Here is an 18,552-nt window from a genome sequence, read left to right as displayed (position 1 = left end):
TACCAAAACACTCGACCACTGTAGCTTTAGTCATCTAATTGAATATTGACTCGGGGCCAGCAGCACATCTTTTCTCTCTCATAAATCTGCTTCTGTGAAGGACTTTAATGAATTATGTTGGGGTGCAAATTATATTTGGAATGCTTGTATTGCAGTGGAATGAGTGGATACTTGAGTTCAGACACAACAAAAGTAATGGTTTTGGTCCTGAAGTGGCGCTTGTTGAACTCATTCAGAGTTCTTTTTGTTTCTTAGACAACCTGCTGATCGACTACCAGTTTACTTTCAGCCTGCTTCAGGAGGATGACCGCCACTACACCGCCATCAACTTTATGGCCACACCAGAACAGGTATGTAGGAACACTAATGTAGCTTGTCTTGGAAAAAATACTATTTCCAATCACTGTTCAGGTGAAATCACTCAATCAGGTTTATTCATATATTGTGCACAATACAGAGAGCTTGTAGGACAATCAGTAATGAAGCAGGTCTGGATGAAAAGCTCTTCAAGGCAGAGACAACACATGAGTTTTATCCATCCATCCATTTTCTGTTCACCCTTTGTCCCTAATGGGGTCAGGAGGTGCTGGTGCCTATCTCCAGCTACGTTCCAGGCGAGAGGCGGGGTCACCCTGGACAGGTCGCCAGTCTGTCACAGGGCAACACAGAGACATACAGGACAAACAACCATGCACACACACACTCACACCTAGGGAGAATTTAGAGAAACCAATTAACCTGACCTGTTTTTGGACTGTGGGAGGAAGCCGGAGTACCCGGAGAGAACCCACGCATACAGAACATGCAGAAAGACCCCGGCCGGGAATCAAACCCAGGACCTTCTTGCTGCAAGGCAACAGTGCTACCAACTGCGCCACTGTGCAGCCCAGATGAGTTTTATACCAAAGATAAAGAATTAACAACAAGGGGTGAGACAGACTGGTTCTGATGCAGCTGTAGAAAACAACTTCCAACCTTCTACCTGTAACCCAAATAGTTCTTTTGGTGAGAGTTCACAAGCATTTCATATAACATGACTAGCAGATGTTACCTTAATGTAATTTTTCCATCACAAGCTACTGTGTTTCAGTAGCTGCGTTTCCATTGATCATACAGTTGCGCAAACTGGAATTATGAAAATAAATTAATTTAATGGAAACACAGCAATTAAAAACAAAACATGTTTTTCTATTTAAAGTTTTTGCGCTAGAGTGATGTTTTTGAACTACATAGGAAACAGTTTTTTTCACATCACACGAGTCATGTGATAAACAACTGGATGCTCCTACAGGCAGAAACGATGAAGAAGATGACAGGAAGTGGTAGGAGGGTGTTGGTGCTCCCTGTTTTTTAATGACTTGTAGGGTGAACAAACCTTTTCATGTGTGATTTTAATTATGCTTCTTATTTAATGGAAACACCACAAATCCAAAATTGTATTTTTTCAACCTTAGAGGAATATCAGTGTTAAAAGTCCATCTGTAATCAGCAAAGTTTGGTGCACATTTGTAATAGAAACATAGCTAGTGTCTACAAACACAAAGTAGTTTCAGTTCATTAATTCTCTAAGCAAATTTTCTCTTTGAGTCCAGTTGAAAAGTTCAGAGGTCAAATAGAAAATGGGGTCGTGCCAAAGTTATTTTTGAAGAATCTGGGAACGTGTTTTTCTTATCGAGAGACGATTCAAAACCAAATTTCATTATGTCACTGCAGACAGAAAGCAAACTGATGACAAACACACTCATCTTATTTTGTCTGAAGTGGAACAATCAAATTCAAAGCCACATCTGGAACAAGAGCTGACTAAAACATCCTTTTCATTTTTTTGTTCAGGCTAACAAAAACCTGGACATGTCCATTAACGCCTCCAACAACTTCAACCTAAACATCACCTGGTCCTTCAGCTCAACAGGTGAGCCGTAGCTTTATGTTACATATTTCTGACATAAATATGTCACAGAGTTCTTCTTCTGTTTCCTTTTAGTGATTCTACCATCCAGGATTTTCATAGTTGTAGTGTAGTTGGTGTATTTCCAGGGTTTAAATCTGTAGTTGAACATTCACTTTCATTCCAATAAAATGAAAACCAGGATATAATAGACATTTTAAATATATTTTTTTCATTAAAGTAAACAATCTTAAAAAAAGAGAACCCATTCCAAATAATGTTTCTGCAATTTTTTTTCTAGAGTTCATGTTGCACAGAATATATTATCTGCCGTAACTTAAAATGGTAAGAAAAGAAATATGAAAAACTTGATAAAACTGCTGCTGTCAAGATTACAGAGGCTTTAAATTTTTCTTCACTCTAACTTTGCTCCTCTTAAACAAACTTAACATGACAATAGAGTTCATCTCCTGATTTTTAACACTGTGATCAGCCCGGTATTTATTTTCTTGTTGCTTAAGCAGTGAGATGTGTGACATTTATAAACCCACAGGTGTGTTAGTTGATGTGGAAACTGAAGCGCTCTTTGTTGAACTGCACAGCTCTTTAGGATGAATGCCAGCAGAGTTCAGCTCACCTGCAGTCTGATTATGTAAAGGTCTAATCAGCCGGAGGAACTGGAAACAGCTGCAGGAGGCTGAATGGCCTTCATGAACTGAATTAGCGCTGTGTGTTGTTCAGTAAATGAAAAGTTTACATCCTTGTTTTGAAAATGTCTGATCTGTTGGCATGGCCTGATTCAGCTTGAAGACAATAAAGTTTCAGTTACTGTTATTATTTTAACCATTTCTATGGTTTAAACTTATTTTGATGTCACAAGACATCATCCTAACTCTTGAGATAACAGTAGCTGAGTTTCCATTGATCATATTATTGCGCAAGTTGGAATTAAGAAAATAAATTTGCTTAATGGAAAGGAGGCAATTTTGAAAAACAAAAAAAACCTCCTTTTTTCTAGAGCACGTTAGGCTTGATGGAAACTTAGGAGGGTTTCATTGGTACAGAAATCTTCATTTTGACACACATCAAGATACTTTGAATCTGAAAATGAGCTGTAATTTTTACTGTAATTACATTTAATTTATGATCCTCTAATTGTTTGGCATGCAGCTTTCATTAATCCTGATGAACCAGTAGTATTTCACACTGATGGATGAGAATCCGTAAGAATCCGGTCAGATCATCTTTCGACTCGCCTTCAGGGCATTCCCAGTTTGATAAAACAAATCAGAAGCTGCTTTGAATTCCTCCCATTGGGGCATTTTATGCATTTTCCGTCTTGATTTCAATTAAGATAGAAGCACAGAGCGCTTACATTGAGTGTCTTCAGGCCCCCAGCCTCCTTAGTTTGCGCGTGTGATTGTATGCGGGTTATTATAGAGTGTTTAATGGTCCTGATAAAGCAGGAGGTGGAAATATTTTATTCAAAGCTTCTGAAAAACTGAGCCATTAACAGAGAAGTGCTGATAATGCTCTGAAGGAAGGATATTGAAACCTGACCAGTTGAGCTCCGCAAGGAATTTACAAGCTTACTCTGAATTACTGTCAGGGATATAGTTTGGACCATGAACATTAATTTTCCTGCTTGAGTTTCAGGTTATGCAGTAGCTCTTTTAAAATCCTCATTGATTTCACTCACTGGGGTTTGAAAATTTTTTTGTACAATATATAGAAAATAGGTCAGCTCACTGAAGAGGTTTGCTATGGATTTGCTGTGGACTCAAATGATATTGCATGAAGCAAATCCATTAAAACAAAATGTTGACATGCCATCGTCTAAAAATGGCATCAAGACGCTCTGTTTCTACGATACTGTGTATGTTCCATGAAGCTTGAAATTTTGATATGATTTCTATATTAATCTTTTTGTCATATTTAGTTGTACTTGTGGAACAGTTCTCATGTTTTCAAGCTCTACTCTTAACTATTTTAATCAAGTACAATGTTTTTTTCTGTTAACACAGCTGGTACCATATCTGGTGAGGAGATGTCTGTCATAGCGAGGACGAACATCAAGGAGCACAGGGACAGCTTCTCATGTGAAAAGTTTAACTTCAGGCTTCACCACAACATCACCTTTTACGTCTACGTGTCCAACTTCAGCTGGCCAATCAAGATCCAGGTAAGAGGAGAAATTCATGCACACACACAGTATTAATACAATCTAAAAACAAGTTGTAAGTTAAAAAATTGAAACTGCATTTAATATAAATATTTTGCTGGTTCATGAAAGTGACCACATATATACACAAATTGGAATTAAGTAAATTTGCTTAATGCAAACAAGCTATTTTTTGCGGAAAAGTTTTGTGCCAGAATGAGGTGGTTTGTAAGTCGTATCAAAATCATTGTGTTTCACAAAACTGCAATCAGGGTTTGTACCGGTCATGGAAAACCTGGAAAGTCATGGAATTTAATTTTTCCATGTTCCAAACCTGGAAAGTCATGAAATTTCATTTCAGGTCATAGGAAGTCATGGAATTCACAGATAAGGGCAAAAAATGCTTTTTGTCTCTCTGTGGTGTGTGTGTTTCTGTGGTTCTTGTCTTGGACTCGACTTCATTTGGTCTCGTCTCAGTGTGGAACATTGCGGACTCGAGATTTTATTTCCAGACCAGTCAAGACCACAACTGTGGAAATGTCAGTAAATTGCCAGTATATTGTCCAGTTAATTTGTCAACATCCATTTTTTCACTGGATCCAAAGCAAAGCAATTCAAATCCAAGCAATAATGTGACTTACTAATTGCATGTTTCTGTTACCGCTGTCAGCCATCGCCTCCCTCTTTAACTTGAACACGGCACTCCGAGACATGCGCAGTGTTTGTCTCGGAGCGGGAGAAGATGTCTGTCTAATCGCCGGTAATAAGCCATAAGCATCAGTGAGTAATTTCTCATGATGGAGGACAACAGAAAGTATGGCAGCGGAGTGCAGGAAAGAAAGAGAAGATGCAACAGAGAGGTGATGAAGAAAATATCCAAGCTAACATGTGGTCCTACTGGATCGAATCAGTTTCATGAGGTCTCCTTTCAGACGACACACCATTTTTTAAAAACTTTTTTGGCTCAAGTGGCCTTTATTTGAAAGTGATGAGAGAGAGGGAAGACATGCGGCAAAGGTCACCAGGCCTGCAACGGCCGCGTTGACGACTGAAGCCTCCTTATGTAGGTTGTGCTTAACCCCAGCACCACCACAGACCATTTTTATTCATAAGGTTATGTCTTTATTCGGAATGACAGTCTGTTTTAGCTAACTGCTCAGTCTCTTACTTTGCACAACTGTTACAATATGAGCTCTTACAGATGGCCAAATGGTGTTCATCAAGTTACAAGGAAATGTTCTGCTGGGAAAACATTCTTTCTGACATTGACCTCTAAACTCCCTCCTTCCCTAAGAGGTAGCAACTGAAACTTAAATGGGCAGTCTAATGCAAAATCAACTTTCTTAGCTTTATTTTGTGTTGTAATGTAATTCCCTCATCAAAAATACAGCTGAACTGTTGCTTTGATTCATTCATGCATGTTTGAGAAATCCATAAATCTCCATGGCAACCATTCAACTGTGAAAAACGCTTCAGGGAGATTAAACTACTCCTCTGAGCTCCAGCTTACAAGCTCTTCCCCATGCCTCCTCCACTCAGCTCCTTCAGACTAGCCAGGAGCCATTAGCAAACAGCTGCTGGAATTGCAGAGCTACTTCTCAGTGTGAACCTTGTAAAAATGTTTTAAAGGTTAATAGAGGAGCAATGTTGGGATGATGTACTGATCAATCTCCTTTTAAGTCATGTATGATATGAACAGCATTTTTATAACTGAAGCTATCATAGTCACTTGATTGTGCTGTAATATAGCAATATGTATCTGAAAAGCACATAATAATACTGCCCCTTTATTGTTTGTTTGAATCAGCTGTAGAAGTAAAAGTTACTTTAACAAGTCTGTTGTGTTTTTTCCATCATATCCTCTGTCCATGAAGAATCTCTGCAGAGCACACAGCCCGTGCCAGAACATCAGACAGGCTATACTGAGAGGTGCTTTGGTAAATCTATTATCACATTTAATGATCTATTGAGTTTTTCAGTGTTTCCATCAATTACTCTGCTCTGGATTAAATTCCCAGTCATACAAATTATTCACTCTTCAGCCTTATGATCCATTAAATGAAAGCAGACTTAAAGCAGTGATATTTTAGGGTGACTGTGGCGTTGTCTGCACTTAGCGCTGATGGATGAAGTCAAGAAATGACAGAAAGGAAGAAATGAGGGTGGAGTGGGGGAAGTGAAGACAGACTGACTCTTCACGTGAAGACGGCATTAAAGTCAAAAATATCCAGTGTTGGAAATATGGAGATGAACTAATTGACAGATTGACAGGAAGATGAATAGTTAGAAGAATTAACACCCTCTTGAACTTGTTCACTTTAAAACCACAAACTTCAATGTTTTTTGTTGAGATTTTATATGATTGGGAAATAGAAAGTAGCACATATATGTGAGGTGGAAAAAACTGAAAAAAATCAGAGATGTGATATATTCATCCCCCTTTTATTTTAATACCTCTAAATAAAATCAGGCGCAAACAATCGCCTTCAAAAACCAATGAATGAAATAGTTAAATAACAAAAAAGAGTCTGAATATGTAGGTTTATCTCAGTTATGGAAAGCAGATGCTGGTCAGTGAGAAATCATATACTCAGAGGAAAAGTAGGCTGTGCACCACAGCCTGGCTTCCTCCTAAAAAAAAAACATTTTCCACAAGATTAACAAGATTACCACAGTTGTGCATGTTGGAACATCATAAACTAAACTTATTGTGAACTGATCCCGTTTGATTCCAGTTAAATTGAGTTCACCTGCCTGCAGCTCCTCTTCCTTGATGTGCATCAGGCTGCTCCAGTGACTCCCAGCAGCTGATCTTTGACTTTACTGGATGAAGCGACATGCAGACAGCGGCGGGGTTAGACACTGTCATTTCCTCACAATGCAGTTTGAAATTTAAAATGTTGTCAGACAGAGTTTCTATAAAAGAGTAAAGCTGCCAGATTAGAAGCTGCAAGGCACAGGGTGATGATGATCCGTTTGTTGGGTGAAAAGGAACCAAAATGTGTGAACATTCACACATATTATGGTAGCTTTTGACTGAGTTTGCAGGACCTCTGAAATTACTCACACATTGTTTATACAATTGAAACTGTCTGACATTCTCCAAACCCCTTCTTCTGCAGACCCATAAAATCCCATTAAAATACACATGGCAAAATGTGGAAAAGTTCAAGTATTGCAAATAAATTGTTACGATACTGTACGGAAGGAGAAGTGAATAATAAATAGGAAAGAACTCCATAATACTTTTTCTTCAAAAGGACAAAGATAAATAATGTAAATATCACACCATATATTTTTTAACTTTTATTGTAACAATATAATTGAAATGATCCATGTCTAATAAACATTTCCAAAGAAATGCAGTTTGGAAACTGGATCCCAACCATCTTGTCTTAGCCCAGCTGCTGCAGAGTGTCCTGCCCGTTGCAGGTCAATTGTCCATCGATCGCTCCGTTCATATGAATTTCACATTAATGCTGCATTATCAGAAGCCCATGTATCAGCTGGTGGAAAGGTGATATGATAATTACCACACTGAAGCTAATCTCGCCTCCATGTCCAACTGGATGCTTGTAACCGGAGAAGCACTCGGTGTCTGGTCTCGTGACCTTGGTGACTTCCAATGCCAGAACATGGGAATGGTGAAAAATATTTCTGAGAGTTGACACTGACCTCGCCTCTCATATGGGATCTAACAGAACCAACAAATCAAAATTATTCATCTCGCCATCTTCTGGCTACATGGCCAATTTGAACATTTGAACCTAATGCTTCTTTTTTCCAGTTTTTGTATATTTGACGGTAAAGGAAGTTGTCTATACCTTATGAACACCTGATTACTCTAGCTACTTCTGACCTTCTTGTTGTGTTTAGTAGTGCAGTATTTTTTGAGTTATTGCATTCTGTTTACCCAAAGAAATGCTGTCTTATATTTAGACTCTAAATCATCTTTGCTTTTTACCCGTTAAATGTACAACAGCCACTGGTTATGCTTTTTAGTGTCATTTCTTTTTGAGGTTTTAAACAGAGCTCGCCTCATGCTTCTTCTCAGAATCAAATGAATCTTAATTTTAATGTTTTATATTGTGCTAAGTTTGGACCTGAAGTGTTTTCTCCAGAATTTAACGTTCTAAATAAAGGTCAAGCATGTGAACACCAGCATAGTGCTCTAAACCAAGTGAAAACACCAAAGAAAGCTGGATTTTATGCAGCCTTGTTATGAGCCAGCTATTCACGTGAAGGACTGGTGAGTGTTTCCCTCTTGGCGCCCAGCTGTCAGCTGAGGTCGGGAATGTTGAAAGGCAGAACAAGGCCTCAGTCGTTCTGCTGGAACAGGATTTTATTGGCTCTGTCACACTGACCTTGTACCTCAGCTCTCACTATCAGTCTCACAGTCATCACACACACCGTTTTTGGAATGTTTTGCTCAAAATTTAAAACTTCTCATGTTTAAAGCTGTCTTTTTACTCAAATACTTACCAGAGTCTCGTTTTCTCGCAACCCAGTACCGTCCATTGTTCTTTCCAATGCGCACTCTCTCCACAACAAACTGGATGAACTCCAAGCGCAAGTACAAATTCAACATGAATTCAGAGACTCATGTTTACTGGCGTTTATAGAAACCTGGCTTTCAGATAGAGACTCAAATAGGGAAATGACTATTGATGGATTTGGCGTGCCAGTACGCCTGGACCATGACGCTGGCGTTACTGGCAAATCACATGGAGGGTGTGTGTGCTTGTATGTTAATGAACACTGGTGTAAAACTGTTATGGTCAGAGAGAAGTTATACACTAAACACATTGAACTGTTGTCCGGCCTCTCTATCTCCCCTGAGAATTTCCCCAGATATTTATCGTTATTGAGCCAATGAGGAGCAAGCATCGGAGTCCATATTAAAAGTGACCCAGAAGCTGCAGTCCAAGTGTCCTGATGCCCCTGTATTCATCCTCGGCGATTTGAACCATTGTTCATTAGTAAGAACTCATAAGGACTTCTATCAATATGTCACCTGTCCCACCAGGAACACCAAAATTCTGGACCTGTGTTATGGTTCGGTCAAAGGAGCATATAAATCTGTCCCTCTCCCTCCATTGGGTGGGCTGACCATAATTGTGTGCAACTTTTACTAGCTTATTATTCTGCCCTTAGGAGAGGTAAAACCATCACTAGACTGATCAATAACTGTACTGATGATCCCAAACTGAACCTGCAGGATTGCGTTGACATAACAGACTGGGACATCTTTAAGGACTCTTGTAGTGACATTGATGATTTAATCCAGCGGTCCCCCAGCTTTTTGGTTGCGCGGACCGTTCAGCCCTTCGCAATTTTGCTGCGGACGGGGGCGGGTGCGCCGCAGTACTCCGATGTTGCTCATTCTGCTGCAAGTTGGCTCAATTTTGACGCGCAAGACGTAACCGATAAAATCCGGTTTAGGATTTTCAGACTAAAGGACCCGGAAGTAGTACATTATTTCTTGCGCGGCCCGCTACCAAATGGTCCGCGGCCAGATAGTATAAATGGTCGACTGCTCTCCTTTTGTGCGGAACAGTTGGCTCCTATTTTTTATTACATCTTCCAGATGTCGCTTAACCAACAGAGGGTGCCAAGGTGCTGGAAGCAGTCCCTTGTGATTCCTGTAGCTAAGACTAGCCACCCAAAAGTTCATAATGATTATAGACCTGTTGCACTGACTTCCCTTGTCATGAAATCTTTTGAAAAATTGATAAAGAAAGATCTTCTTACCAAGACTGAACATTTACTGGATCCTTTACAGTTTGCCTTCAGAGCCGGTCGGGTAGTTGAGGATGCCACTGCCACTTTACTAAACTGTGTTTTTAAACATCTTGAAGGTAACAGAAATTATGCTAAGTTGTTATTTGTAGACTTCTCATCGACTTTTTACACAATCCAGCCCCATATTTTGATAAACGTATTAACAACCTTTATTTAGATTTCAATGTGGAGGGCTGGATTCTTGATTTTTTAACATCCAGAATGCAAAACGTCAGAGTGAATGGATGCATGTCTAGAGAGATGTCATTGTCTCCTGGGTCCCCCAAGGCTGCTTCCTTTCCCCTCTTCTTTATATTTTGTATACAGACGACTGTTGCAGCCGGCATGATAATAAGTTAATATTGAAATTTACATACAGTATGATTTGGTGCTAGTTAGCCTTCTACATGATGCCCATGGCCCTGTGGCCGATGAATTTGTTGACTGGTGTGATAGGGACAGCAAAATTACTGGATTTTGATTTGTTTTTCTAACAAAACTGTAATTCTTGGAAGTGGGTTCTGTGCAACATATGACCATCACAAGGCCATTTGAAGAGTTATAACTGAAAAAAAAAACAGTAGACTTAATGCACTGACTGCAGTAATCAATCTATTTATTGTCAATATAATTTTCCACCGTATACGTCTTCAAATACACCCATACCTGTCACGTTTTGGATTTGATAATATGGAAAATGTCGCTGTCCAGTGCTAATGTCAGAAGAGGGGGGAGGAAAACTAACGTAAGAGAAGTGGGGAGGAAGAGGGGATATTTATGGGAAAATACTAATATGTCAGCAAGGTGGGAAAGGAGTAAAAAAATGGTAGTTTCCTATATGAATACACCATCCATCCTCTGATGGAACTGAACCCAGTTATCATTATGATTGGGACAGAGAGAAACTCTCTTCCCTGAGTTCAGGTCCAGAACCTGTTTTCTCTAACCTCTCTCACTATCCACCGGCAACCCAGAGCTAACACACTGCACATCATTTGTAGATACGCTTGAATCACCAGATTTATATACTTTATATTTTATTGTATGCTATGGCTAAACATAGCATACAAGTGAAAACTAAGTGGTATCACCAACAGAGCCTGGAGTTACTAATAAGCTAAAGTCAGCTATTTCATAGTAAAATAAAAATACCACACACTGTTCTTTGTGCAATTTCAAATGCCAAACAATTGGAATTGTTGTTGCAGGTTTTACATGTTGCACTCCATTTTTTGTTGGATACTCCATAATTGATGTACGCCAAGGAAATTACTCACGGGAGCATGTCTGCTGTGAGGATTTTTTCGCCTCTCGTTTTTTCCCAGTTTTTTTTTTTTTAATAATCTTTTTCATTTGATTGGTTGTGCTACAGCTTACACACACATACAAACAGGGTCTGTCTGCACCTGTTAATACAGAATAAGTGAAATGAATTAATGGGGCCCACTTTATAAATGATATGTGCTTTAAACTTTAGACTTTGGGTAAAATATCAAGTCTTTTCAAGTCAACAGCATCAAGTCAAGTTCCAAGTGAATGGTGTAAAAGTCAAGTCCAAACCTTTGAACATTTTTTGAAGTCACGTGTAAAGTCTTAATTTTAATGACTCGAGTCTGAGTCGAGTCCAAGTCATGCAACTTGAGTCCTCACCTCTGGGACACAGTAATATTTCAATATTGAAATTTGTTTATTGGGATAATAGAAAATGTACAATATGCATTGAAACAAAATATGTGTGAATGCCTGAGTAGATTTAGAACTGTGTTTTGGATCATTATCTTGCTGAAATATCCATCCTCGGTATAATTTCAACTTCGTACCTGATTCTTGAACATTATTCTCAAGAATCTGCTGATTTCATATGACCCTCAACTTTAACAAGATTCCCAGTGCCAGCATTGGCCACACAGCCCCAAAGCATGATGGAACCTCCACCAAATTTTACGATGGGAAGCAACTGTTTTTCTTGTCCTTTTCTTTGTTTCATCAGTTTTCAGCACCTTATTCCAAAATGACGTCAAATTTCTTTTAAGTGATACTTGACATATATATTATATTTTTAACAACTGAAATTAACATATTGACTTGATTGTGCTGTAAAATGACACTGTGTGGTAAACAGGATACTGCCCCTTTCAATGACTAACTGAAGCTTTAACAATCATTCGTAATGTGGACGGGACATTTTCCTGAGATCTTTCTTAACTCTGGTATTTACCACAAATTACCACTAGTTAACCTCCATCCATCCATCCATTTTCTGTTCACCCTTGTCCCTAATGGGGTCGGGAGGGTTGCTGGTGCCCATCTCCAGCTACGTTCCGGGCGAGAGGCGGGGTACACCCCGGACAGGTCGCCAGTCTGTCGCAGGGCAACACAGAGACATACAGGACAAACAACCATGCACACACACACTCACACCTAGGGAGAATTTAGAGAAACCAATTGACCTGACAGTCATGTTTTTGGACTGTGGGAGGAAGCCGGAGTACCCGGAGAGAACCCACGCATGCACAGGGAGAACATGCAAACTCCATGCAGAAAGACCCCGGCCGGGAATCGAACCCAGGACCTTCTTGCTGCAAGACAACAGTGCTACCAACTGCGCCACTGTGCAGCCCCCACTAGTTAACCTTCTGAATAGAAAGTTTTTATTTTTCCAGAACAATGAAACTTCTCTCATTTCCTTTTGTTTCTGTTTAAGTATTACAACACTTGCCAGATGCTGTTGAGATCACATTTATAAAAACATACTCTTTTGATTAAATGTACAATTACCAAATACTAGAAATTCCAAATGTGCCACAGAAGAGAATATTTCACTGTTGTAATTTGACCCATTTGACACATTTAGGTTTCTCTTTTCAGAAATTGGGAACGTCCTAGATTTTATTTCTAATCATAAAATCATGTTTTATTGATTGAGTCTGCAAATATCGGGAATATAACCCAGTTTTTCTCAGCATTTTTGTCTTGAATAACACAAAGCCAGACGTTGTGGAACTGAGGTTTCTAATATGAGCATCTCTTTTTATGAATGACTGGTAAAATCTTTCCTCAATAGCCAAAAACTATTCCTTACTGCTACAGTTTTACATTTCTTTTGTAATTTCTTGCCACCACTTTACGTCCCTCCATATATTACACCTTTAGAGCAGCAGATTAAAAGCGTCTGTCGGCGATGAGCGACTACTTTGTTCCTGACAGTAGTAATTTGATTTGCTTCTCGGTACTCACTCACTTATTTACCCACTGTGCTTGCCATCATTGAATCATGTGCTGCTTCTAATCAGATGTCTGACAAAAACACCCTCTATGGTCAGGTCAGTGGCAAAGTGTCTCCTTTATTGGATTAAAACAGTAGTTAACTGTCTGACCAGAGCACACACATACACACGCCTACACACCCCGACAAACAAACAAACACAAGAGGGAAGTATTGGGTTTATCTGAATGAGCCGGTATTATGTGTCATAGGGCGAAAGAGGAGGATAAAGGCTGAGTGCTGCTCATTTTAACGAGGCAGGAAGCCATCAGCAACATGGGGACAAATTACCTGGAGATAGGGAATAGATAAAATGTGCTTTTATGTGTTGAGACGGGTTGTACTAAATGTGCTACAGCTGCTTTTTAGTCCTTGTGGGTAAAATAGGTTGAAGGTTTAGGGAAGTTTGGATAGTTCTGACCTTTCTCATGTTTCTAGAGGGTCAAATTTAACCTTCTGCATCAAAATATAACAGCTTAAACCAGATTTTTATTCAAATCTTTTCCCCCTTTCTGACACCTAATTATTTTCTGTTTTAGGTAAGTGGAGATAACCAAAATTATTTCAACTTGTTAAAAAACTCTTTCAGTCTTGTATAATCTACAGTAGTGTTGTCATCGTGTCCCAGTTAACCCACTCACCGGTGACATGTAGGATGCTGGAGTCCGACAGTCGGACACGGTCATTGTTTTGCAAGTGTTGAGTCAAGTTCCATGAAAATATTCCATAGTTCCAAGCTTTTAATTTCCAGTAAGATGAAGTTTAAGTGAACTTTTAGAAACTCTGAAAACAAGTGCACCTTAAAAAAAACTGATCTAAAATGAAAACCAAATTTCTATGCAATATTAAAATGGGTTATTAAAATATTAAAATGTCCTATTGCTTGATAATATTTTTTAATGTTTAATGGTTGTATTTTTTAATTGTTGTTGACTCACACAAGGCAGCTATTTTGATCTAGGATTTTAGATTGAATTGGCTCAACCTGAGCTGACGGAAACATGTGTGAATGTGGCACATCTAATTTCTCAACAGACTCGTATTTAGTTATTTTTTTAATCTCAGTTCTTCTTGCATTTATATGAATCCCACAGATGCTATCTGGGTGGATGGATTTCCATCTCTATGAAAAACATATATATTTCTCTATATTTATTTTCCATCTTCTATTGGCAAAATACAATTAGTGTCATCTTATACAGTACATTTCCTTACCTTAAGGCTGTGAAAATGAACAATATTGACTCTTCAATAAGGTGTTAATGAGTTTTATAAAGATTCTAAACTTTTAAAGTTCCTGCAGAGCAGAATCTAGGAGGTGTGCGAGCAGTTATGTTATGCTATTGAGGTTTTACTTAACAACTTCAAGTTTTTCTATTATTGCTACATGTGTAAGTGAGTAAACAGGGAAAAAACAATTTATGATGATGACTAAAGAAGCTTTTTCATGACTTTTTGAGTTTTTTTTCCTGATTAGGCTGCTTGATAAGCACAGGAGAAACTGTTTTCAGGGAGGAAATTCTGCCATGAAAGCTTCTTCTTTACCTCTTATTCGCTGCAGATTGAGGCTGGAGTGTTTTTCAGTCACCTGTTTAAAGCAGCTGAGTTCCTCTAACACACATGGAGCAGCTGGACTCATTTCCATAGCATGTAGGTAGCGGCAGCTCTTGGCAACTGGCTCCCTTTGGTCATTAGGTCCTCATGAATATGCAGCGTGTTGTAACCACACTTTTCATTTGTTAACATGCAAACATGGACGCCATGTGCTCGATAAAACATCTTTGATTTATAATGGCTTTCAGAAGTATTAATAATCCTTGAACTTTTTCACATTTTGCTACGTCACAACCGGCTCTAATTTTATGGGAGTTTTGTGCCTCCAAAGTGTAATAATGTTGCCAAAAACTGACAAAGAATTAGCAAATGGTTTTTAAATATAGGGCTAAGAACAAGTGGAGGTTTTAGTTTTTCTTTTTCATTACATAACTGGATTTATTTATGTAATTAAAATTTTAAATAAAATTTTATTTTATTTATTAATTGTATTTATTTATTTAAAAATTTGGGCTGGACAGTGGCGCAGTTGGTAGAACTGTTGCCTTGCAGCAAGAAGGTCCTGGGTTCGATTCCTGGCCCGGGGTCTTTCTGCATGGAGTTTGCATGTTCTCCCTGTGCATGCGTGGGTTCTCTCCAGGTACTCCGGCTTCCTCCCACAGTCCAAAAACATGACTGTTAGGTTAATTGGTCTATCTAAATTCTCCCTAGGTGTGAGTGTGTGTGTGAATGGTTGTTTGTCCTGTATGTCTCTGTGTTGCCCTGCGACAGACTGGCGACCTGTCCAGGGTGACCCCGCCTCTCGCCCGGAACGTAGCTGGAGATAGGCACCAGCACCTCCTGACCCCATTAGGGACAAGGGTGAACAGAAAATGGATGGATATTTAAAATTTGTCTTTACATCTAATTTTATTATTAGGTGAGAGACTATGTACTTTTTTAAATTTACATAATTTTTCACTAATAACATCCAATTGAAGAAAATGTAAGTATTGTCTTTAAATTCAGTTGAAATACTTTATTGTCCCAGAGTGCCAATTCATTTGCAGCAGGGTCTACAAGATACACTTATAAAAATACCAAAAATAAATAAAGAAATAAAATTAAAAAAAGATGATCTCTTATAGCTCCATCAGTGATCTTTGGTACAGACATTAAGGGCGACCATTGACCTCTTCTTACTTATCATGATTAGGTTACCAAACCACCACACCATTTCAAAATTCAAAACAGATTCAATGAGATAAAAACGAGACATTTGTAAAAGACATTGATCAACATAAAAATCATTCAATTTCCTTAAAAAAACCCCAAAAACTTGCCTTTCTTACAAACAGAATCAATGTTGGCCTCAAAAGTTAGCTTATTGTCCAACACAGGGGCCAAATATCTATACTGGCAATCTTTTGACAAATATTTTCTCTTTCTTTATTTTAAAACCTGAACATTATTATTATTATTATTATTATTATTTGTCTTTTCTGCCAGTACTAACATCCGATTGATGATCATGTGACTCATATGACGAAAAAAAATATTTGCATTGCATTTTTGCAAAATACACTAATACGATTGATACGGTGAAAGAACCATCTCGTGCTAGTGCAAAAAATTTTTTCTAAAACATTTTTTTTTTTTTTATTGGCAGATTTCCATCAAGATTTATTTTTAGATAGTCAAATTGCGCGATTTTAAAATCAATGGAAACATTGTTTAGGTCATATTTGCGACAAGATGGCGGCGCGTGTAGACGCTGCGGCTCGGAGCTCCCGTGTTTTCGTTTTTTTTTAGCTTGTTTTTATTGATGTCTTCGCTCAACACACTACTGGAAGCCGTTACAACTTACAGCAGATTAGAACTGTGGGACATAGGAACACAGTTTGGACTTCACACACCCACCAAGCTGGACTTTATTCCTCCAGAGCTGCTACGAACACCTGGGACTATGATCATTCCCCCCATGCTGCCAAGGCGACGGAGGAGGCAGCGCAAACAAAAGAGGGGTAAGAGAGCCGGCGTGCGGGCTAGGCTACAAGCTAGCCCTCATAAACCGGCCCTCCCCAGACCTCTTCCTCGCCAATGCCAGGTCCCTCGTCAACAAAATCGACGAGATGCGACTCCGGATTACTTCTCGCCGGATGGACAGCTGTGTGACTATTGTCACAGAGACCTGGCTGGAGGATAACATCCCGGACGCAGCGGTGGAGATAACGGGGCGCGCTCTGTTCCGGGCGGATCGGACTGCAGCTTCGGGTAAGGGCAGAGGCGGAGGTTTGGCATTGTATGTACACAATGCCTGGTGTACAGCCACACACTCTGTCGGAACATTCTGCTCTCCTGACTTGGAATATCTGGCGGTGAAATGCAGACCCTTCAAGTTGGTGAGAGAACTCTCGTCCATTGTGATCGTGGCCGTCTACATACCACCGAGGGCTAATGCTAAGCTAGCATTAGAGGAGCTGTACTGCCTGATCAGCGTGCAGATGAACTCCAACCCGGAGGCGGCCGTGATTGTGGCGGGGGACTTCAATCACGTGGAACTGAAGGCTGTGTTTCCCAAATTCCACAAATCCATAAACTTTCCCACCAGAGACAATAACATTTTGGACCAGGTCTACTGCAATATCCCCGGAGCCTACAAGGCTGTAGCAGCTACACATCTGGGCATGTCTGACCACATCTCAGTGGAGCTGATTCCTGTCTACAAGCCTCTGGCCTGCAGAACTAAGCCGACCACCAGAATAGTTCAGGTCTGGACTGAGGAGGCCTCCTCTGCACTTCAGGACTGCTTTGAGCATACAGACTGGAGTGTGTTCAGGGACGGCGCAGACTTGGAGGAATACTCATCGTCCGTTCTGTCCTATGTTCAGTTCTGCACTGACGCTGTCCTCCCTGTTAAGACCATAAAAGTGTTTCCAAACCAGAAACCATGGCTGGACAGCACAGTACGGGCCCTGCTGAAAGCCCGGGATGCTGCCTACAGGTCTGGAGACAGGTTGGCTTATAGCAGGGCCCGGTCGGAACTGAAAAAAGGTATTAAGCAGGCCAAGCTCCAGTACAAACAGCAGATTGAGGAACATTTCATCAACAACAATCCCCGAAGCATGTGGAGAGGCATTAGAACCATGACGGACTACAAACACAGCACTCAGCTGACCAGCCGCGACCCCACCCTGCCTGACACCTTAAACAGTTTCTTTGCCCGCTTTGACACGGCGGGCAGCAGAGAAGCCGTACATCTACCCCAACTGGAAGAGCAGCACCAGCCCCTCGTCTTACAGAAGCATCAGGTGACGTCCACCCTGAGGACGATCATCACCCACAAAGCTCCAGGACCGGACAACATGTCAGGCCAGACGCTGAAAACCTGCGCCGACCAGCTGGCAGGAGTGTTTCTGGACATTTTCAATCTGTCCCTGCAGCTCGCCACGGTTCCTGAGTGTCTCAAGTCTTCCACCATCATCCCTGTACCGAAGAAGAGGTCCATCACCAGCCTGAACGATTACCGGCCCGTCGCTCTGACCCCGGTGATCATGAAGTGCTTTGAGAGGATTCTTCTGAGGTACATCAGAGACTTCATCCCCGCAAACCTGGACAGCCTTCAGTTCGCCTACAGAGCGAACCGGTCAACAGAGGATGCTGTCTCCATCACTCTGCACACAGCCCTGACCCATCTGCAGCATCCTAACACCTACGTCAGGATGCTATTTGTAGACTTCAGCTCAGCATTTAATACCGTCATCCCAGACAAGCTGGTGCTGAAGCTACTCGAGGTGGGGCTGCCCGCTTCACTGTGCCACTGGATCAGAGACTTCCTCACCAACAGGCCTCAGGTGGTGAGAATAAGTGGCTCAACATCGTCCCCACTGGTCCTCAACACAGGCACGCCGCAGGGTTGTGTGC

At 40.4% G+C, this 18,552-nt stretch overlaps 1 protein-coding gene across 4 annotated transcripts in view; it reads left to right on the top strand.

Moving 5' to 3' along the window:
- LOC114137745 (attractin-like protein 1) overlaps positions 1-18,552 on the top strand; it is a 324,777-nt gene that overhangs the window by 163,305 nt on the left and 142,920 nt on the right. For all 4 annotated transcript variants that reach the window (XR_003594084.1, XM_028006550.1, XM_028006549.1 and 1 more), the window contains 3 exons: positions 256-350; positions 1,834-1,912; positions 3,913-4,070. Coding sequence is in view for 3 of the 4 variants with exons in the window: in XM_028006550.1 (XP_027862351.1) it covers positions 256-350; positions 1,834-1,912; positions 3,913-4,070 (332 nt within the window). In the remaining variant the exon portion in view is untranslated. The remainder of the gene's footprint in view (positions 1-255; positions 351-1,833; positions 1,913-3,912; positions 4,071-18,552) is intronic.

The sequence above is a fragment of the Xiphophorus couchianus genome, chromosome 22 (genome assembly GCF_001444195.1).
Source record: "Xiphophorus couchianus chromosome 22, X_couchianus-1.0, whole genome shotgun sequence".
Classification (NCBI taxonomy): Eukaryota; Metazoa; Chordata; class Actinopteri; order Cyprinodontiformes; family Poeciliidae; genus Xiphophorus; species Xiphophorus couchianus.
The sequence above is the reverse complement of the archived record's forward strand: the minus strand, read 5'-3'. Positions and strand labels throughout refer to the sequence as shown.